Source organism: Numenius arquata, chromosome 19 (genome assembly GCF_964106895.1).
Source record: "Numenius arquata chromosome 19, bNumArq3.hap1.1, whole genome shotgun sequence".
Taxonomy (NCBI): domain Eukaryota; kingdom Metazoa; phylum Chordata; class Aves; order Charadriiformes; family Scolopacidae; genus Numenius; species Numenius arquata.
In genome coordinates this window covers 2,668,134-2,689,949 of record NC_133594.1, presented here as the reverse complement: position 1 = coordinate 2,689,949, position 21,816 = coordinate 2,668,134, and the positions used below count along the sequence as shown (strand labels likewise).

At 52.7% G+C, this 21,816-nt stretch overlaps 1 protein-coding gene across 1 annotated transcript in view; it reads left to right on the top strand.

The window, feature by feature from the left end:
- Nucleotides 1–21,816, top strand: part of WHRN (whirlin) — a 59,410-nt gene that overhangs the window by 33,740 nt on the left and 3,854 nt on the right. Inside the window, exons 4-9 of the mRNA XM_074161251.1 lie at nt 9,577–9,779; nt 10,182–10,218; nt 12,097–12,309; nt 12,645–12,857; nt 20,382–20,453; nt 21,136–21,733. Coding sequence (XP_074017352.1) covers nt 9,577–9,779; nt 10,182–10,218; nt 12,097–12,309; nt 12,645–12,857; nt 20,382–20,453; nt 21,136–21,733 — 1,336 coding nt within the window. The remainder of the gene's footprint in view (nt 1–9,576; nt 9,780–10,181; nt 10,219–12,096; nt 12,310–12,644; nt 12,858–20,381; nt 20,454–21,135; nt 21,734–21,816) is intronic.

Genomic DNA, 21,816 nt, shown 5'->3' with positions numbered 1-21,816 from the left:
TGAATGTCTCCAGAGAAGGAGACTCTGCACCCTCTCTGGGCAGCCCCTTCCAGGGTTCTGCCACCCTCACAGGAAAGAAGTTTTTCCTCATGTCCAGATGGAATTTCCTGTGTTCCAGTTTGTGCCCATTGCCCCTTGTCCTGTCACCAGGCACCACTGAGAAGAGCTTGACCCCATCCTCTTGCCCCCTGCCCTTTAGCTATTGCTCAGAATTGATAAGATCCCCTCTCAGTCTTCACTTCTCCAGCTGAACAGCCCCAGGTCTCTCAGCCTTTCCTCAGCAGAGAGATGCTCCAGTCCTTCATCATCTTCATAGCCTCCACTGGACTGTCTCCAGCAGTTCTCTGTCCTTCTTGAACTGGGGAGCCTAGAACTGGACCCGACGCTCCAGGTGTGGCCTCCCCAGGACAGAGCAGAGGGGGAGGATGACCTCCCTTGACATGCTGGCCGTGCTCTTCTTGATGCACCCCAGGATGCCATTGGCCTTTGTGGCCACAAGGGCACATTGCTGGCTCATGAGCAACTCGTTATCCACCAGGACTCCCAGGTCCCTCTCTGCAGAGCTGCTCCCCATCCAGCAGGTCAGCCCCCAACCTGTACTGGTGTAAGCTGTAGATGAAGCCTATGGAGTGGTGCGTGCTACTCCTCTGCGTCCCTTCCGAGCAAGGTCCCCGCGCTGGGGCAATATTTGTACACGGGAGCCTCTGCTTATTGATTCTTTACACCTCCTTCCTTGCTCTTGTGTTTTCTAGTAGCTGATTTGTGCGTGCCAGCAGGCCGATGCTTTTCTGAATGTCAGGCTTTATGTGATTTCAGATACGCACAGGCACTTCCCGCCCTGATTTGTGTACGCTGCAGGCCATAAATTGAGAGCTGCTTGGAGGTTTGGAGATAAAGAAAGGCCTTTTACGTTCCGCTGTTAGACGCAGTCGGGTGTAGATTGCATCCCCCTACACTGCTCCAGGTAGTGGTGGAAGGGATGTCATACCACCAGGAGGGAAGAACTGATGGGTAAATGTGATTTCCAGGTAATTTGTTTCTCTCTAAAATAGAAAAATGGTGGGTTTGTTCGACGTTGGCTCAACCCAACCTTGCTGGGTGGATGGGAAGGTTCCTGCTGCCTTCCCAGGCAGTGGGTCCCTCTGGGGGTTTTGCTGCTTTGACTGAATTTGTTACCAGAGTTGTTTGAGTAGATTCTGCCAGGCATTTTTAAGGAAAACCTTCTTGCATATGTAGCACCAAATCAGAATTTTTTGAATGTTTCAAAAACATATTTTACATTTCCCTTTAATTTTGGTTAAAGGGCGAACACCACAATATTGAAAGCCAGCCAAAACCAAGGAAGTTTCTCTCAGGCCCAGAAGCTAAACTGGCTTTCTCTGGCTACAGAAATGGAGGCTGTGGTCCCAAAAAGTGGGTCCCAGAGGGGACCTGGCCCTGCTGGTGCCGGTTTGGGGACTCCTGCGCTGCTCCCTCCGGCTTCCCGGCCACGAGGCAGAGCCCTCTGCAGGAACCAGCGCAAAACAGGCTGGATGGCTGCAGCCAGCGCATAATGAAATATTCATACTCTTGGCCTTGGCCTTCTTTATGTTTATTCATTCACGAAACTTCTGACAATATGTTCTTTGGGCCTGTTTTAAAATATGCTGCCTTGGTAGAAGTTCTTGGGCTGGAAAAGAGTTAGCCAGAGGACTGCAGCAGAGGAAGGTGAGGAGTCTTGTTTGCTCTCGGGTTCTGTCCTTCCTGCCTCCTTTGTGACATTCGCAGCTCAGCCATCCAGGAGCTGAGCTGCTTGTGCTGGCGTAAGTGGCTCTCCTCATCCTGATTTCTTCCTCATTCATTTTTTTCTGATGGTCCATTTTGTCAGGATATTTTTTTAAGCCAATATTATTTTTTTTCCTCCATCTCCTTGACCTTTACATCAGAAATAGCAAATTTCAGGTAGCTCTCTTTGAACAAACAACTCAATATTGAGTTCCCAGCACAAAGGCTGGGGTAAAAAGAGGCTACACAATCCGTGTGTATCCATATACAGACAAAAAGAGACTGTAAATAGGAAGAGGTGAATGCTTTTACGTCATCAGTGGCAGTCATGAAGCTGCCTCTTGAAAACTGGCTTGTATTTTGAAGTCTGCACATAGACAAAGATGCTGAAAAAGGGGAAGATTAATAAAAGAACCGTGTGGCTGCCTCGGAGTCTGGGGAATAAGCTGTAAGGGAGAAATTCAATGAGGAGGTGTGTGGTTGTGTACACAAGATGTACCCTCTCCACTGGAGGCAGCGTGGAGTCGTCGCAGAATCACAGAATGATATGGGATTGGAAGGGACCTCTGGAGATCAGCTCGTCCAACCCTCTGCCAAAGCAGGGTCACCCAGAGCAGGTTTCACAGGAACGCGTCCAGGTGAGGTTTGAATGAAACCAGAGATGGAGACTCCACCACCTCTCTTGGAAGCCTGTTCCAGGGCTCTGCCACCCTCAAAGTAGTTTTTCTGCATGTTCAGATGGAACTTCCCGTATTCCAGCTTGTGCCCATTGCCCCTCGTCCTTTCCCTGGACACCACCAAGAAGAGTCTGCCCCATCCTCTTGCCACACACCCTTGGATATTGCTCAGCATTGATGCGATTCCCTCTCAGTCTTTTCTTCTCCAGGTTAAACAGCCCCAGGTCTCTCAGCCTTTCGTCATCAGAGAGATGCTCCATTCCCTTGATCATCTTTGTAGCCCTGAAGTTGGTCCTCCTAACCATGTCACAGATGGTGCACCTTATGGGACAGATGGTGCTTAAATTGCTCCTCTTCTGGGAGGCCACCAGAAACCTCCCTGCAGCAGTGCCCAAACCACTGCCTACCCCAAGAGACCATCTCCTCTCCTTGCATGCTTTCATTTCCAGCCTGAATTTGTTCCTCGTATTTGTATTGCAAGGTGTTTGGGGGAAAGAACGTGTTTTCCGACAGCACTTGGCACCTCTGTTCCCTCACCCTGCTCCCAAAGCTGTCTCTTATCCTTCCAACAGCCTGCTTTGGCCTCGTTGGATGTAGATCATCTGCCCCAACCTGTTTCCCTCCTGGGAAGCTGAGTGCCTCCTTATTTTTCTCTGAGTCTTAATTTCGCCCTTTTCAAATCGATTCATGCTTTTTCCTGCCCATATTTTTAATTTCCTAAGGTCTGCTTTTGGTAATTATTTGTGCTAGAGAGAGACTCCTTCTACTTTAGGGGTGTCCACGAGTGTAATTTAACCTCTCTTCTAGCGCATTAGTGGCATTAAATAAGACTAGTGCTGGTGCCAAACCATTTGGCATCCTGTTAGCCCTGTTATTCCCAGCTCAATTTGGTGTCATTTGACATTAACTCATGTTTAAAATCTCACAGCTATTTTTCTGTCTGTGTGACTAAATTTCTCCCGGAGTCAATTTTGATTATTTTTAAGAGACTTTAGGTGCTTAGAAGCCTTGTCTTGAGCCTATTAAGTTTCTCTTGACTGTACCTCCCTTTCCCATGTTATTCTCTCTGTCTCCAGAAAGAGAAGGAGCCCAAGCCCCTCCTGGAGGTGTGTTATTTCTGCTTCTTTCCTGTGATCTGTCCCCTTTTGCATGTCATGTTCAGCCCGTGCGCTTCGGGGTTGATTTTTCCCTTAAAAATGAGAATAATCCCATTTTCGAAGTGGTCGGGCACTCAGCAGGTCCTCTTGCGTCCACCCACCATTAGCTGAGTACAACTGAAAACTTGTTCCTGAAATACACAGAGCAATAGTTTTCCTGTGTTTTATTATGATGATTTTGTGTCTTCTTATTACTTCTTTTATTCTGTGCTGGTTTGGAGCTGTGCATACAGCAAATAATTTGCCGGGGCCAACGTTTGTTTTAAGAGATGGTTCTTCTGCATCTTTGCAGTCTTTTGTTTCCTTCCCAGTTGTCCTTGACTTTTTTGAGGGGAAAAAAAAATAATTATTATCTATGTTAATTAGTAAAAAATCCTTTCTAGCTCTAATAGCAACCTATCATCAAGATAGGTTGATTTACAGGCATTTGGGCTTTCCAATGGTTCCTTTATCTGCCCTTCACCAGCAATTATTTTTGCAAGGTCTTTTCCCCCTCCCCCCTGCATGATATGCTCAAAATTATCTGAGTATTTCGTGGCTGGTTGTTCTCACCCAGTGTTAATATTCCAGCAGCACCAGACAGAGGTGGGCTCGTGCTGGGAACTACACTGACGGAGCACAAGAGACCAGAAAGCCATAAAGGACTTTGAATAAATGTTGAGGCAGAGATGAAGGACAGACATGGGTAGATGTAGCTGGTCCAGGGCCCCTCTGGTCTCCCTGGGATGGCGAGGGCTTGCCAGGTTCATCTTGGTTCGCCCCTGAAAGGAGAAACTAAAGAAAGGTTATTAAATCTGTATAGCTGTCTTGCACAAAAAAATCATGAAAGTTTAATCCCTGATACGGAAAAATATTAAAGATTCATAATTGCAATAAAACTATCTAATCAAATTTGGATTTTCATTGTTTCGGTGCTGCAGTGAGCCCAGTGCTCCTCATTTTAGCAGCTAAATCCACTGCAGGGGATTTCCCAGTGAATTAGAAAGACCTGAGAGATGATACTCATTGCACCTGAAATTGTGTTTCTCTTGGCACTTTAGGCACTTGTATAATTTTCCTTCCCTGTTATGTTGGTGGTCAGCAATTTCTCGATTGCTGTTTGAAGCTGACAAAGCTCGAGGGGAACCTGAGATATTTGTGGAGTCTGATGGTTGGGAATGTGGTCGTTTGTGTCCTTTGCCTTCCCTTGGGCTCCCTCCCTCCCAGTTTCCTGGTCTCTGTGGATGAGCTCAGGTGGAGCTGGCTGCCTCTGGCTCTCCCTGCGCAGAGCTGAGGTTGGCTCCAAGCTGTCTGTCTTTCAAACCAGGGAAGTCTCACATCCCTGGCACATGGTGTTGGCAACCGATTTGTGCTCCGCAGCCCGCTGGGCTTGGTGTGAGTATCCCACCCTGACACAGCTCTGCTCTGTGCTCTCCCCTCCAGCCACCATCCCCTGCTCATGACCTGCCAGAAGGAGTCAGAAGGCCAGCCAAGAGCAGAGGGCTCTGTTTGCAGGACCTGTGACCATCCTACTGGAGCCAAAGCAGAAGACGGTGCAGCAGGACCTGGCCTGGACCAACACCAGGGCCTCGCAGTGTCCTTTGCAATGTTTCTGTCTTCTCCTCCCTCTTCCCTTCGAGCTGCAGGTTTGCATCAGCCCACCTTGAAGGAATCAGCTCTCTTCTTGGCTGGTTGTAGGGTCTGGATTTATCTCTTACCTACAGCATCTCCTTGCCTCATTAGCTGTGCTGCTGCCTCGTTAACAGCAGTTATGAAGACAGCATAAGGCAGAGGGCATCAGCTGCCCCATGTGAGGACAAAACTCAGGGGCCCTGGCAGTGGTGTTGGTGGGGACTGGGCTCTCCTGTGCTGCCACAGCCCTTGCTGTCCACCAGCCCCTCTGTCACAGAGGAAGGAACTGTCCCCAAACGAATGAGACATATCTGCCGGAGGTCACTGGATGGAGCTGGATGCAGAACTGAGCTCTGCTGCATCCGAGCTGCTTTTCCTTCAGGTCCTTTTCTCCTATTGACACCACTCAGAGAGTCCTTCCAGCCTCACTGAGCATCCTCTGTCCTTTCATCAGAGGGAAGGGTAAACAGGAGCCCTTCTCTGGCTTTTCATTATTGCCAGCATTGTTTTGTATAGCTCCATCAAGCTCCCTACACATTATGTCCTCTCTAAATTTAACAGGCCTAATCTTTTCGATCTGTCTTTTCACTTCATCTGCCACTAATCATTTCTGTTTCCCTTCTCTATAACTTTTCTCTCTGCATCTCCTTGCTGGGCAGGCAGAGACGTACCCAGGGAAATGCGCTCACAGCAAGGTCACACGTTCACTTGGATATTGCCATTACACTAGTTTGAGCTATTCCTGTTTTGTTTCTTAACCACGGTTTCTCATCACGGGTTTTTCTTGCAGGTTTTCTTGATCATTCTCCAATCACAGCTGCACCCTGAGATATTGCTGATAGTCTTTTGCCCATGTCCATATTCAAGAGGCATCAGTCCCACCTCAGCCAGTTGCAAAGTCCTACCTGGTTCTTCAAAGCACCTTTACCAGCCCCTCCTGACACCTCTAGTCTGAACTAACCCAAATAGTTGAGTGTTGCTGGTAGACCTGGGCTCCCTCCTGGGCTCGCTATCACACCATTGCTACAGGCATCTTAGGATCTTCTTCCCCACCTTTTAGATGTTCAATAACCCTCGGGTTCTCCCTTTCCTTTGCATCTCTTTATTGCTTCTCAGGGAGATCCTGTGCCATCTCTCCCTCTGCATCTATTTTTGTGACTCCAGAGGAGCACAAAGGTCTCCATATATGACCCTCTATGGCCCTGCAGTGGCCAGGGTGGGAAGGTGCTGTACCTCCTTGGCACGTGGAAACTCTGCCTCTGCAATTCCTTAAATACCCTAAGCAACACCTATTTGTACAAATTCCATGCAGTGGATTTGGGAGATTTCTTCTGCCCTCCCCTGGAAAGTAGGCTGGAGCCAGTGAAGTGCTCCTAGAGAGCTTTGCACTGCTCTGAGGCCGTGCCACCTCTCTGCTGGTATGGTGGCCACCCACCAGTCCAGGACAGTCCTGGGGCTTCCTGCCACCCCACACTGGCTGCCTGATCCTGTAGTCATGTGGAGAGTGGGATGAGAGGCTGAACCAGCTGAAAGCCAGCCCTGCAGGAAGCAGCCGTGAGTTTGTCATATCCATTAACTGAGCCAGATGGCTACTGTGGGACAAGTGGAGGGAGGGGGGACACATGAGAGCTGAGCTGGATGGGAAGAACCATCCTGGAAAGTCTTGTGTGGATCAACTAACACTTTGACAGTCTTCAGCTGCACGAAGGGGAGTCCCCAGTGCTCTGCAGCCTCTCTGTGTGGACCACGGGTCCAAGAGGTTCTCCAGCCTCCAAGAGTTTCATCTTGGCTTGGTTTTGCGGTGGGACCAATGCGGCTGCTGCCTGGCACCGCCTGGGATAGCAGGCCCAGGGCCCCTGTAAAAGACACCTGGAATTTTCTTTAAGGCTCGTTTCAAAACAAAGCAGAATGTAATAACAGTTAAACTGCTGCAGTCGCTCCTTGAGGGCTGCTGGGAGGAGCGTAATTCAAGGTAATGGTGTTTTTCTTTACTATTGAGCCAACTTTACAGCAGTCCGGGAAGTGCCGTGGTGCCACAGGAATATCAAAAGACCTGGCAGAAAAGGGAAACTCCCAGGAAGACAAAGTGAGAGCAGTGGGTGCCTTGACACCAACAAGTCCAACAGGTGCCTTCCTGTTGGACTGGAAGCCTCGATGGTTGTTGGATGGACCATCTGGATGCCACAGGAGTAGCAGTGCAGGGCAGCAGAAATGGGGTGGGAATGTGTGCTCAAGTGTGCAAGTTGTCCAAATGTAGAATCATAGAATGGTTTAGGTCAGAAGGGGCTTTAAAGACCATCCAGTCCCACCCCCCTGCCCTGGGCAGGGACACCTCCCACCAGACCAGGTTGCTCAAAGCCCCCCTCCAACCTGGCCTTGAACCCCTCCAGGGATGGGGCAGCCACAGCTTCTTCTGGACAACCTGGGCCAGGGTCTCACCAATCTCAGAGGGAAAAATTTCTTCCTAATACCTAATCTAAATCTCCCCTCTTTCAGTTTAAAACCATTACCCCTCATCCTATGGCTCCCCTCCCTCATCAAGAGTCCCTCCCCATCTCTCCTGGAGCCCCTTTAGGGACTGGAAGAGGCTCTGAGGTCTCCCTGGAGCCTTCTCTGCTCCATGCTGAACCCCCCCAACTCTCTCAGCCTGTCCTCAGCCTGTCCTCACAGCCTCACAGGGGCTCCAGCTCTCCAAGCATCTTTGTGGCCTCCTCTGGACCCATTCCAACAGGTCCATGTCCTTCCTGTGCTGAGGACTCCAGAGCTGGAGGCAGCACTGCAGGGGGGTCTCCCCAGAGCGGAGCAGAGGGGCAGAATCCCCCCCCTCACTCTGCTGGCCACACTCCTGGGGATGCAGCCCAGGATGCGGTTGGTTTTCTGGGCTGGCAGCGCACGTTGCCGGCTCATGTTGAGCTTCTCATCCACCAACACCCCCAAGTCCTTCTCCTCAGGGCTGCTCTCGATCCATTCTCCTCCCAACTCAGTATTTGTGCCTGGATTTGTGCATCAGTCCTGCTGCCACGGCCCCCGGCCTTCCTCCATCTCAGCTGGCAGTGCTGTGCCTGGGGAGCAGCTGGTGCAAGCTGTGGCCCTGTACTTTCGGAATCTTCAGCGCGGCTGTAACATAAAACAGAGGCCATGTCCAAGCGCAGGGACTGTGCTGTGATTTGTGGATCGCCTGCTATCTCCTCGGATCAGCAACTGCTTCCCTTCCTTGCTGAAGCAGCAGACGGATCTCTCGGGCTTTATGCCCGCTTTCACCCCAGCAGAGTTCTGGGTAGAGCTGGGGGAAACTTGGGTGACAGCAGAGTCACAGCCCACCACTTGGCAGTGGTTAATCGTGGCTTCTCACTGGAGTCAGAGTCTGGAGAATCAATCCCAAGTCCTCTGAGGCTTCCTTAACCCAGCAGAATGAGATGGACTGGACTGAAAGGATGACATTGACTCTCCAAATTGTTATCTTAGACTTTGAAATTCCGCCTCCTCCCTCTTTTCTCCTCTTCTCCCTCCAAGATGGAGGTGGGTTATTTAAAGGAGTGTCTCATTCTGCTTGCACTGCAGCGTAAAGAGATTAAGACAGTGTTTTGACAGAGCTAAACAGAAACCCATGGTTAAGCAAAGATCTGAAAGAGCAGTTTCAAAGAGGTGGGTTATCAGAAACAGGGTGAACTGGGATACGGGAGTGAGGAGGAATGGCACTGAATGCTCTGGAAGCAAAGAGGAAGAGGACCTGGGATGAAAGGGGAAATGCCAGATGAATGCTGTGTCTTAAACATGGCCAGGCTGTCGGGGAGGCTCCTGATGACAGCAAAGGCCTGGCCATAAAATGAAAGCTTTCAGGAGCAGCTGGGGAGGAAATGGGAGGAGAGGGGAGATGAAATCCAGCTGTCCCGGATCCCACACTTTACAGAGAGCTGGAAGCTCTGGTGAGACACTCGAGGTGAACGCTCCCTGCTCCACACAGAGATCCAGAGTCTGGAGGCTTCCACAGATGGTTCCTGGCCTCCCAGATCAGCAGGAGGGATTGGGGCTGGAAGCCTTGATATTCTTTGGGGGTCATTTCTAACTGAGTTGGTTGGAAAATCTGGTTAGTGGAAGGGACTGGGCAGACTGGTCTGACTTGGGATCCTAAGCAGGCTCCTCCAGGCTGCACAGCCTGATTCTTTACTGGCTGTTAGCTTGAGTGCTTGGGCTCCAGCCACCAGCGCTTGGTCCCTCTCCCTCGTTTTTCTTGGTCCCTCTAATTGCTGTGTCCCTGGTTTGGTGGTGGGTTAGATTGAGTAGCCCTTCCCTGGTGGGAGAAGGCAATACATTCCTAACAGGAAAGCCCCCAGCGCCTGCCAGCTCACTCCATCCTTGCTCTGCAGGTCGGAGACCAGATCCTGGAGGTGAACGGCAGGAGCTTCCTCAGCATCCCCCACGATGAGGCGGTGAAGCTCCTCAAGTCTTCCCGCCACCTCATCATGACGGTGAAGGACATCGGGAGGCTGCCCCATGCCCGCACCACCGTGGACGAGACCAGGTGGATAGCAAGCTCCCAGATCGGAGAGACCCTCGTCAACTCCACAGGGTACGTGCCTGATGGACCCCGCGTGAGCTTCTTGTGTTCGTAGGTCAGCTTAGAGCTCCTGTTTGGTGCATGCAGTCACCCAGGGTGGGTGCAGAGCCCTGGTATGTGACATGGTGGCAACCTGATGCTCTGAGATGTGCGTGGGCAACCTGTTGATGGGGGCACACTGAGTTCTTGGCCACGTGGCCCCCATATCTGGTGCTTAGAAGACAGCATCTCTGGTTTGTAAGGTGGATCAGGTCTGGACAATGTGCTGCTGCCCTTTCCTTGTCCTCTCAGGCCAGAAGCTTTTAGCCTCCAGGCACAGAGAGGAGAGAATGTAACAGACCTCGTGCTGGGACTCCGGTGATGAGTGATGGGCATGTGCTGCTCGGTGCTAACTGATCTTCTCCCTCCTCGCAGGGCAGTGGGCAACCATGCTGCGGAGGCCACAGCCAGGGTAAGAGATACCAGGCATTCCTGATGCCTTGGGGAAAAAATCACCATTATTGTCTCTTATTTTCCATGGGAGGGAGGGCTTTGTGCTCCTGATTATAAAAGGGATGCTAGTTTTATGAGGTTTTAGCTGGCTTTAGCTTTTCTCCTTCCCACCTCATGTTGCCAGTGACGTACTGGGTGTCCCCTCTCCTGTGCCGCTGGTGGGTCAGCATATCTGGTACCTCACAGCCTGGAAACGATCACATTAATGGCCAAGGGGCAATGATCACACACGGGCAAGGACCGTGGGGGTCCCCTCCACCCTGCAGAGGTGACCATGACGACTTCCACGTGGTGGCTGTCAGCCCTACACAGAGCTCCTGGGATCTTTCCCACCCCGAAGCAGAGCTGAGCCAGCCCTCTCCAGCACACCAGCCAGTGGCAGGGCTGCGGCAGTGACAGGGACTTCACCCACTGCTGGGACTGTCATTCTGTGCCAGCCTGTCTTCTCCTAACACCTCCTGGCAAAGCACATTTCTTTTAAATGGAAATGAAGCAGGGAGGTTTCACAGGTGGCTCTCGCTGATAAAGGCTTTGAGCTGTTTGCTGGCAAAACACGCTCCCCAGCCTCAACTCCTCTGTCTCCGGGATAGTCAGGGTCTCTCCTGGCTCCATATCCCTGGGCCGACTGTGCCAGCACTGCCTGGGAGGGGAACAGCGAGGACCTCCTCTTAGAAATCCCTCTCAAAGAAAAAAGCCTTTCATCTGCAGCCAGACATGTCTCTCCCTGGGACTCCTCTGGTTGCCATTGGCTCTTTCTTCGAGTTTGCAGTGGAGGTAAAAGTGCCTTTTACACATCATGGGAAGCTTCTGTAAAGATGGGAAGCTTCTGGATGGCCCCAGTTCCCCCAGGTCTGCCAGGAAGCAACACAGGCTGCTGTTAAATCAATAACTGGTCAAGGGGCAGCATCCATGATGGCTCAGCAGAGCTGGGAAGCTGCTTTATTTATTCAACTGGTGCCACATAGTCTCATGGCTCTGGAGTTACCCAGCCAAGTAGTGACACTGAGGGAACGGCCGTGCCGGTCAGTCCTTGGGGGTAACTGCCTCCAGTCCCCCTTCCAGTCCTGCTTCCCAGCTTGGCCACAGGTAGTTGGGTAAGAGCAGCTTGGGCTGGTGGGCAGAGCCCGGGGCAAGGGGACAATTCTTGATCCTGCCTGTGTTTCCCAGCTGTCTCAGCAGAGGGATGGCTTCCCTCCTTTCAGCAGCTCATTCACAGAATCACAGAATTGTCTGGGTTGGAAGGGATCTTTAAGATCATCCAGTCCAACCATCAACCTAACTCTGATTAAAAAACCATCACTAAACCATGTCCCTAAGCACTATGTCAACCTGTCTTTTGAATACCTCCAGAGATGGTGCCTCAACCCCTTCCCTGGGCAGCCCATTCCAAGGCTTAGTAACCCTTTCAGTGTAAATACTTTTCCTAATATCCAATCTGAACCTCCCCTGGCACAACTTGAGGCCGTTTCCTCTTGTCCCATCGCCTGTTCCTTGGGAGAAGAGACCGACCCCCCCTGGCTACACCCTCCTTTCAGGGAGTTGTAGAGAGTGAGAAGGTCTCCCCACAGCCTCCTTTTCTCCAGGCTGAACCCCCCCAGCTCCCTCAGCCTCTTCTCACAAGACTTGTGCTCCAGACCCCTCACCAGCTCCGTTGCCCTTCTCTGGACCCGCTCCAACCCCTCAATATCTTTTTTTGTGGTGAGGGGCCCAAAACTGGACACAGTACTAGAGGTGGAGCCTCACCAGTGCTGAGTACCTCCTGATTCCTACCCACCACGCTGTTCCTGATACAGGCCAGCATCCCAGGCCAATGCCTGTCTCCTGTCTTCTTCTGCAGCCCATGTTTTACCGGGGCCTGGCTGGCTCACAGGTGACACTGAGCAGCATGGTGAACCAGACCCGAGTCATGCTGGAGGAACAGGCACGGCACCTGCTGAACGAACAGGAGCGGGCGACCATGGGCTACTACCTTGATGAGTATAAGGAAGGCAACATCTCCGTGGATGCTCTGGTCATGGCGCTCTTCGAGCTACTCAATACACACGCTAAGGTGAGGCCCACACCAAGATCAGGGACAGTTTTTGGTACCTGGTGGACTGAGCAGAGCCATTGTCACCCTGCGGCTCGGAGCCTTCAAGGTTTTCTGCTCAGTGTCAAGGGTGAGGGGATGAAAGCCAAATGTAGATGTAGGACATGATGGGGGATACAGGCTGGTGTTTGGTGCCAGAGGAGCTTCTGGTAAAGTTTAGGACCCAACCTCCTCATGCGTTATCCGCTGGTACATCTCGTTACCACCGATGAACAGTGTGGGAGGATGGGTCTTCACCTACCCAGGAATATGGTCGTGCTTCAACCTCTCTTTGGTTGTCTGTCTGCCTGGCCCAGTTCTCACTGCTTTCAGAGGTGCGGGGTGTGATCTCCCCGCAAGACCTCGACCGCTTCGACAACCTGGTGCTGAAGAGAGAGATCGAGTCCATGAAGGCTCGACAGCCCTCGGGGCCCAGCGTCGGCACCGACTCCTACTCTATGATGTCCTACAGCGACACCGTCTCTTCCTCCAGCAGTCACTTCACTGCCACCACCGTCAGCTCGGCCCGGGTAAGTCCCTCCTGGCTCTTCCTTTGTCTTTCAACACTTGCTCCTGGCAGCCCTACGACAAACTCCTTTCCCTGGAGTGCTAGAAAGGCATTTCACCCCGCAGGAAACCCTGCTCAGGCTGCTTCCCCCATGGATTCCCCCTAAGCTTTTTATTTTTTCCTGCAGTAGCATGATTTGTAGGTGCAATGAGGTGATGCTGTGACTCGTGCTTGGGATCTCTGTGCCCCGAAACTGAGATGCTGCTCTCCTCTGCATGGGGGCTGGGCCCGGTGCTAAGTGTCACTTTGTCCCCAGTGAGGGAGGACGTCTGCCTCCCTTCCAGGACCTCCACCGGGCAACAGGAGCTGCATCCATGCAAAAATCTCAGTGACTTGTGGCTGCTATTCACCAGCTCTGGCTGTCGCTTTTAAATCACATCCTTAAAGGCTCCGGCTGCCTGTTCCCTGTCCCATTGGGGACCGCAGTGGCCAGGCCAGCTGCATCCTCTCCCAGCATTAAGCGGCGTTGCTCCCACATCTCTCTGCCCAGGCCTTCATCGCACGCACCGTCTAATTAAGTTATCGTAATCACCTCAGAGTGTGCAGGCACACAATCCCGAAATTAATTTCCCAGCCGTAAAATGCCTTTCATCATAAATGCATTAGCAACCTTGGAAATTAAAACCTTGATGAAAAGAATGGATGACAATGGGCTTTCTGCAAGTTTGACAGCAAGGAAAGCAGCCCCCGGCCAGGGGGAGTGGGATTCTGCTGTGGAGGGTCCAGGCAACAGCCAACAGGGGGATTCTTGGGGCTGTTCCTCCCTGCACAGCGTGGTCCAGCCTCCCAAGAGGCCTCGGAGAGTTTCCGAGCATCAGAGCTGTGCTTTTGTCCCCTTGACTTCACAAACAACCCGTAGGAAAGCCATCTGCTCCGTTCAGGATGGATTACGATGAGATCCTTTCTGGATGAGGATAAACGAAGCGAGTTTTGCTCTGCTCTCCGAAGGCCTGCTGGGAGAATCTTGCTGAAGTATCCCAGGGCTAACAAAAGTTTGCCAGGGGTTGTGTGCTGAGCGTGGCACCCTGTCCCCATGCCATCCCCGTGCCTGGGGCTGTACCTTTGCTTCGGGTCCACCGTTCTCTCCCTCCTGCTCCATGACACCACCTGCCAAGCGTCGCCGCTTGGCCTGGTGTGTGAGCGGTGGCCCAGCCCCACCGTGGCACACGAGCCCGGAGGTCGGGGTGCTGTTCTGGCGTAGAGGAGGGAGTGGACACCACTGTTTTAAGAGCTTCCTTCCAGAACATGTGTCCCTCAGTCACACTACAGGTCCTCCCTGGCAGTGTGTCATCTCTTTCCCTGGGCATGAGAACATACCGCTCCTCTGAGCTCTGCCGCAGGTGGTGGGAACACAAACGCATGAGATGGTTGTCACCACTGAAACCTCTGCCAAGCAGAGAACATCAGCTTGTGGTGGATGGGAGCTTCTCTCGGCTGGCAGGAGAGAGATGAGAGGGGCAGAGCTCCCAAACTGTTTGCCCCCACTGCTGTTGCCCTCCCCAGCCCCTCTCGCAGGAGGGGCTCATTTCAGCCTTCCCATCCAGCCCTGGGTGCCGCTGGATTCTGCAGGGTGGGTTCCGGGGGAGGAGGGATGCTTTGTGCCGGGATTTGCTTGTATTGCTCATTTGTTCCGCAGCCTCCCTGATGTTATGTTTTCGCTTTTATGCTTGTTTTAATCTGCTTTTCCCCTCGCACATCCCCAGGAGCGACTCTTGTGGCTAATAGACCTGATGGAGGTAGGGGCTGTCAGCGAGACGGGGAGCTCGAGCGCTGCGGTTGCCATAGGAGAGGGGTTGGGAGCGCGTGCGGATGTGCGTGGGGTGGGAGGCCGGGGGGGCGACAAGCCGTCCAGGGGCCAGCATGCGACTCAGCCACGTGAACAGCCACCTCTTTTCACCCATCTCTGCCTTTTCTTCCTCTGGCTGGGTCCGGAGTCCCTTTCCCCTGCAGCGCAGGCAAGACTTAGCCTGGAACCAAACCCAGTTGGTACCAGTGTCTCCTGCTTGCACTAAAGCCCTGGGTGCTGCTGATACTGGGTTTTTAGAAGGACCAGCAGCGTTGATGCCTGATGGACCCCAGACTGCCCTTCCTGCCTTGTTGATGCCTGATGGACCCCAGACTGCCCTTCCTGCCTTGTTGATGCCTGATGGACCCCAGACTGCCCTTCCTGCCTTGTTGCCTCTTCCTGCTGCTGTGCTGTCTCGCTGTACAGGCACCCTGGCTAAATACCAGTAGGCTGGTCACATCCCATCACGTATCCTCAGGGGATGGGGGAGAATTTTCCTTACGGTCTGCAAAAATCTGCACGGCAGGGCAAGGAGGAGTCAGTGTACTCGCGTTGTGCGTGTTCAGCCTTGGAGATATCCTCATGCAGAGTTTAAAGAGGGTAGACACGGATGCGGGGAGAGCTGGAAAGCAGTTCTGAGGAGACGGATCTGGGGGTCCTCATAGACAGTAAATTATCCATGAGCCAGCAATGTGCCCTTGTGGCCAAGAGGGCCAACAGAATCCTGGGCTGCACAGGGAAGAGTGTGGCCAGTAGGTCGAGGGAGGTCATTCTCCCCCTCTACTCTGCACTGGTGAGACCACAACTGGAATACTGTGTCCAGTTCTGGGCTCCCCAGTTCAAGAGAGACAGGGAAGTACTGGAGAGAGTCCAGCATTGAGGGATTGGAGCATCTCCCTGGTGAGGAAAGGCTGAGAGAGCTGGGGCTCTTCAGCCTGGAGAAGAGAAGGCTGAGGGGAGACCTTATTAATGCTTCCAAGTATCTAAAGGGTGGGTTGAAGGAGGATGGAGCCGGACTCTTTTCAGTGGTTCCCAGTGACAGGACAAGGGGCAACAGGCACAAGCTGAAACATGGGAAGTTCCATTCAAATATGAGGAAGAACTTCTTTCTGGTGAGGATGACAGAGCCCTGGAACAGGCTGCCCAGGGAGGTCGTGGAATCCCCTTCTCTGGAGATTTTCAAGACCCACCTGGATGCAGTCCTGAGTGATGTGCTCTGGGCAACCCTGCTTTGACAGGGGAGTTGGACTAGATGATCTCTAGAGGTCCCTTCCAACTCTGACAATTCCGTGATTCCCTGATAACGGAGCTCTTGGTTGGGAGGAGGCTGAGAAGAGCTGCAGGTTTGTGCCCTGCAGAGCAGCTCCGTGGTGCGGAGAACGTTCCCTCCTCCTCATCTGGGAAGAACTCACAGGGGTCAGAGGGTTGAGCACACACAGCAGCAGTGAAGCTGAGAGTTTCTAGTACTGCTTTGGGAGGAAGGAGCTCTGGTAGCTGTGAACCTGGCCCAAAAGCCACCTCCCTCGGGAATGGCACTTATCCAGAAGAGGAAAGCTGGAGTGTTCCCAGAGTGAGTCTATCTCAGCCACCCTGAACCGTGGGACACAGATTTCTTTGGCTTTGTGACCAAAGGCAGTGACACTAGACCAGGCCCCCTGTCCCGTCAGCTCTCCATGGGTTGGTGGGTGAACTTACACGAAAAATCACCCGTATGAGGCTGATCAGAACCTGCCATATGAAAAGTGACTCCGTTGTGGGATGCTTGAAGGACACTCAGAGATGAGGTAAAGCTGTGTTTGATGGTGCCCCCCAGATACGATGTGTGTCTGCCTGAGTGTCACTGTCACCTCTTGTAAATCTTGGTTCTCAAGACAAGTCCTGCAAAGCAGAGGTTAATTGTAGACTGAAATAATCAGATGCAACTTGTCTGGTCAGAGCAGTAGGAGTTTCTAATTGCTTACAAGCAAGGCAGTCTAGCATTTCCTTCGTCCCTACCTCCTGCCCAGCCCTCGTTGTTAGGATTAAGGAACTGAAATCCCTCTTGATTTTATTTTTCTTCTCCTCTGCCTCCTAGCAAAGACGCTGCCGCCCAAAGATGCCTTCTCCTCCCAGGGCCTGATTCCACAGGTGCTGACTTGCTCCCAGCTCCCCGAAACTGCAGGATTGTTGCAGGACCTGGCATGGTCACCCAGCTGAGTTACTGACCCCTGACTGCCTTGGGTCTCTGTTTCACAAGGAATATAAGTCAGAAGAGGATGGCACTGAGCTGTTCCTTGCTCTGGAAAGTGAATCTCGGGCACAAGAGCCCGCAGCCTCTTTGGCAGATGATCTCTGTGTCCCCAGAGGGAGAGCAGAGAAACAGGGGACATCTTCCTCACCTGTGCCCCCCATTACCTGCTCCAGCTCCCAGATGTCCTCTGACCCCCACCAGGACAGGCACAGACATCCCGTGTGGAGGGTTCCCATGTTCTTGGCACGATCCTCTCAGGTCATGAGGACAGAGTGAAGCCACCCCATGGCCACCATTGTGACACCCTGATGTCAGAGAGGTCTGTGCTCAGGCTGGGGCAGGGCCAGGGCCTCTGGGGCTCCTCCAGCCCTATGGGTTATGGGGTTGTGGGGTGGGAGAGGGATGGGGAGAGAGGAGGAAAGCTGGGCTTATTCTAAAACTGGAGCAGTTGTTCAAAATTTAAACCCTGCGGGAGTCAGGCTGAGTAGCTCTGAAAAGCTCTTGTTAGCAGTAACTGGAAAATAAGGGACTCATTTGGAGCTGTGAGGTTAATTAAAGGTTGGGTTGTATTCCCCAGGGAGGTGGCAGTTTCTCCAGCACTTAATCTGCGAATGGGAAGTGGCTGCCTGTCTGAAAGATGCTCTCCAGCTCCATCGCTCCTGCCGTGGGCTCCGTGTAAGAGAGGAAGGACAAAAGTTTTCCAGCTGCACCCTGCAGAGGGGCTGGAAGGGCCTCGTCTGGCCCCCAATTTCTATAAGTAACTAGAAAATAGATGGGGTAAAGGAGCAGGGAGACAGCAGGGGGGAGCAGCCTCCTCAATAAATACTCATTTTTCAGAGCAGTGGCATGTGGCTTCAATGGGTCTTTCAAGGGAAATCCAGGAAAGCAGAATCTTAAAATAGCCAATTCCTGAAAGCAAATGTGCTCAGCTTAAAAGCCATTACATTTTATAGCCCAGAGCAATTTTGATTTAATTGCTTTTGCCCCCAAAAGTCCTAAGCTTGGGGAAAGGCAAATCTCCTGCTTGCACGGTTCAGCAGAAAAAAAGTGCCCAGAAGAAGATGAGCCAGTGTTAGTGTCCCTGGCTGTTCGGGGAGGGCCATCTGGCTGGGCTGGCAGGGGGACACTGGGGGCAGCTGGGGGACACTGGGGGCACCCTCCGTTTGCCAGCAGGAGTCAAATCCCAGTGCAGACCAGTCCTAGCTACGAGGTCAGGACTGGGACACATGGTGCCCTCTAGGATGGGCTTGATGTCTCGGTGGTGGGCAGAGAATTCGGTGGCAGGACTGGGGGAGATGGCACTGCCAGATTTTAGGGGCATCAGGCTCTTCTCTATTTAGTAGAGTGAATTTAATTATGAGTATTTCACATATATATTTGATATGACCCCCGCTCCCAGTCATATCGCAGGGCTCTGGTCCTCGTGCGTTTGCCAAGAGCTCAGTGACCTCTTGGAGGTAGGATGAGGCTGGCAGAGGCAGGGCTGGAGAGGGAAGGGTTGGGGACACAGCTGAGACCCTGCCAAACGCCACCAGGCTGCTGCTGAAATGCCACCATCCCCGCCTTGGCTCCTTTCCTTGTGCACGCAGCCATTTGGCTGGATTAAATGCTCTGGGCAGCATCTGGAGGTGGGCTGGTGTGTGTGTGGGGGGGGTGATACTTGGGCAGGTTTCTGCAGAGCAGCTTTCTCGTTAAAGAGAAAATGATGGCACAGGGAGGGAGCTCTGTGGCGAATACTCTGGTGCAGTTTGTTGCCGTTTTGTCCAGCTGAGCATCTCTGCTCCTTGGCATCACCCAGGGACACGATGGCACTTGAACACTCATTGGCACTTCAGTCAAATCTGAAGTCCTATTTCTCATGGTGTGCACAGCCCAGAGCAGTTCACGATCATTTTAATCTTTTGAAATATTCCTACCTGCCTCTTCTCCAGCCTCAGACATATGGTATCGCCCAGTCCTTCCTGCCGGTGATTGGACCTTCTCAGTCCTGTGGCACGTCAGGTCTGGCTGAACCCTGGTCTTTCTGTCGCTGCTGCCATGTGTTTCAGACAAATCTGTCTTCTGCCTTGGCTTGGACACACCAACCCAAGAAGGGGTAGGGGATGTTTCCCTTTCACAAGCCACCTGCCTTTACGTTGCATTAATTGATGATAAAATCAACCCTCCTCAGAGGATGGAGTGGTTTCCCAAGCTAGTACTTTCCCCGTCACCCTCGCAACAAGCCATTTCTTTTAGTTCTCATTCTCCAGGGTTCCTTCTGAAGCCACAGAGATAAAAGCACTTTCCATCAATGTTGTTGCTGCTTCTCTAATGCTCTTAATTGTCTCCCGTGTCTATTTTGGGACGCTAACATCTTACAGGCACAGCAGCAGCCTCCAGCAGATGGGGGAAATGCAGATGCACCAGCGTTTCAACTAATCAGTTGTTTACCCTGCAATAAATAACAGGCAGTTAAAACACAAACTGTACCCTGCCCATTCCGGCACAAACACACAAACATCCCGTGAACGTGATGGAAATGAAGTACACCCTTTCTGAGCAGCGGCAGACGCCTCTCCAGCTCGGGAGTTACTGTGGGAGGGGGGTGCTGAGTCTGGGTTTGCTCTTGGAGGGGACCCAGGCAGAGCTGGGGCTGTGCACCGCGGGCAGAGCATCCCCCGGGACTGTACCTGGTGCCTGCCTGGGGCAAAGCAGGTCCAGCCCAGGGCTCTGGGCTGGACTCGGGACCAGCTGGGCTCCCCAGCTGGGCTCACCCCACCCAGGGCAGAGCTCCACACCCAGCCTCCCCTGTAACCCCCCAGTTCTGCCCAGTTCTGTTACTTAGCCAGGGTGCCTCTTTGCTTGACAGTATCCAGCATCCTCTCCTTGGGTCCCTCCTGACTGACAGCTGCCCCTGTGCAGACAGACTGACAGATTCCCAAAGCCCTTATTGATTTCTGGAACTGTGATGTGTTCAGAGGTGTGTTGTGACATTGTCTAATGACAACATGACTCATGAAGGGAAGGCAGTGGCAGCGGCTTCTATTTGCATCTGAGACCGACTGCTCTGCTTTGCAAGGGAGGGAACTTCTAGACTTTGTCGTTGCCCTTCTCCTGGGAAAGATCCAGGTATTGAACCTGCAGCCCACCGAGTTCCTCCCCTCCTTCCAAATTACAGAGAGGAGCTGAGGTTTGGGTTGAGGAGGATGCTCCTCTGCTACAGAAGAAATGGTCCTGGTAGGTGAGGATCACAGCATGCTTTGAGCACGCTTCTTGGCTTGGGAGAGTCGTTTTCCCAACCAAGTTGCTTTGCTCATACATGTGGGTCTCCAGGGAACCTCCCAGGGAACCAAAACCTTTGGGTGAAAGGCTGGCCTTGCGTGGAGGGTTTGGGCAGTGCATCACTCTGCATGTTCCCCATCATGCTGGCACTGCGGTAGTTGCTTCTTGCTGCTGTGACCTGGTTTTCTCTTCCTTCTTTGCCCTCTCAGAACACTTCAGAGTTGGAGGGAGGTGGAGATGGCCACCAAAGTAGCATCAACACCCTGCCGGACATCTCCCTGGTAAGACACCGTGCCTCAGATAGGAGCTGGAGGCAAATTTATCAGGGAGTGTAGCGATAGGAGGAGGGGGAAGGGTTTGACACTGAAAGAGGGGAGATTAAGATGAGATATTAGGAAAAAATTCTTTGCTGTGAGGATGGTGAGACCCTGGCCCAGGTTGCCCAGAGAAGCTGTGGCTGCCCCATCCCTGGAGGGTTCAAGGCCAGGTTGGAGGGGGCTTTGAGAAACCTGGTCTGGTGGGAGGTGTCCCTGCCCAGGGCAGGGAGTTGGGACTGGATGATCTTTAAGGTCCCTTCCAGCCCTAACCATACCATAATTCTATGAGATTGATAATACAGAGTTTTTCCTCAGCTTCTGTAGCTCTTTGCTGCATCACCCGCCCTTGGATGTCACTGCAGTCACTGGAGCAAATTAATCAGACAAGTTAGGATGAAGGATTCTGGCTGCCTGAATAAGGGTAGCATCTGTGCAAACCAGAGCAAAAGTTGGTTAGTTTGTCCTCTAATCGTCCTCATTTGTGAGTCGTATTCTGAGTGTCAGTAAGATCAGAAAGGCGTTTCTCTGAAAATCAGCTCGTTTTGCCACGGTCCCTGTGAGAAGGCAGATGCAGGTGACTGTGGGCCTGGGGAGGTTCTCACAGCGGAGCCTGGTGTCCTAAAGGCTTCTGTTCTTGGTTTGGCAGGATGATCTCTCCTCCTTCCCAGATGAACCACCCAACTTCAAGCCTCCACCTCCTCCTTCAGCCCCTCAGATGCTGGACCCCTCTGCTGCCCAGCACAGAAACCCAGGGAAAGACAAGCCCAAGCGCCCTTCCTCTGAGTCCTCTCAGTCAGGCCTCTTCTTTGTGGCCCCCCGAAACCCCACGCTCCCTCTTAGCCATCCCGAGAAGGACACAGTCAGCGTGACCTCCACAGCTACCACATCCACCGAGGAGTCTGCCCCGAGCGCAATCTACGCTACCATTTCCCCAGCCCTGCACAGCTCCAGGAGGCAAATGGATGCCCAGCTCTCCTTGGTCAACCAACACCCCATCGGCCCCTTCCCCAGAGTCCAGTCCCCAACCAGATTGAAGAGCCCATCTCCGGAAGGCCCTTCAGCCGGTGGGCTTCAGAGCCCCCCTTCCCCATCCCCTCCTCCTCCCCCATCCCACCCGGCACCCCCTCCACCGGACAAGGGCAGCCCCCAGGCCATGGCCAACCAGCATTTCATCATGGTGGAGGTGCACCAACCCAACAGTGAGCCCGACGTCAATGAAGTCAGGCCCTTGCCCCAGGCCAGAGGTGGGTGTCAACGTTATGGGTGAAAAAACACTTTCCGGGGTGTTTCTCAAGAGAGAAACAGAAGAGACAGATCTTGAGGGCAG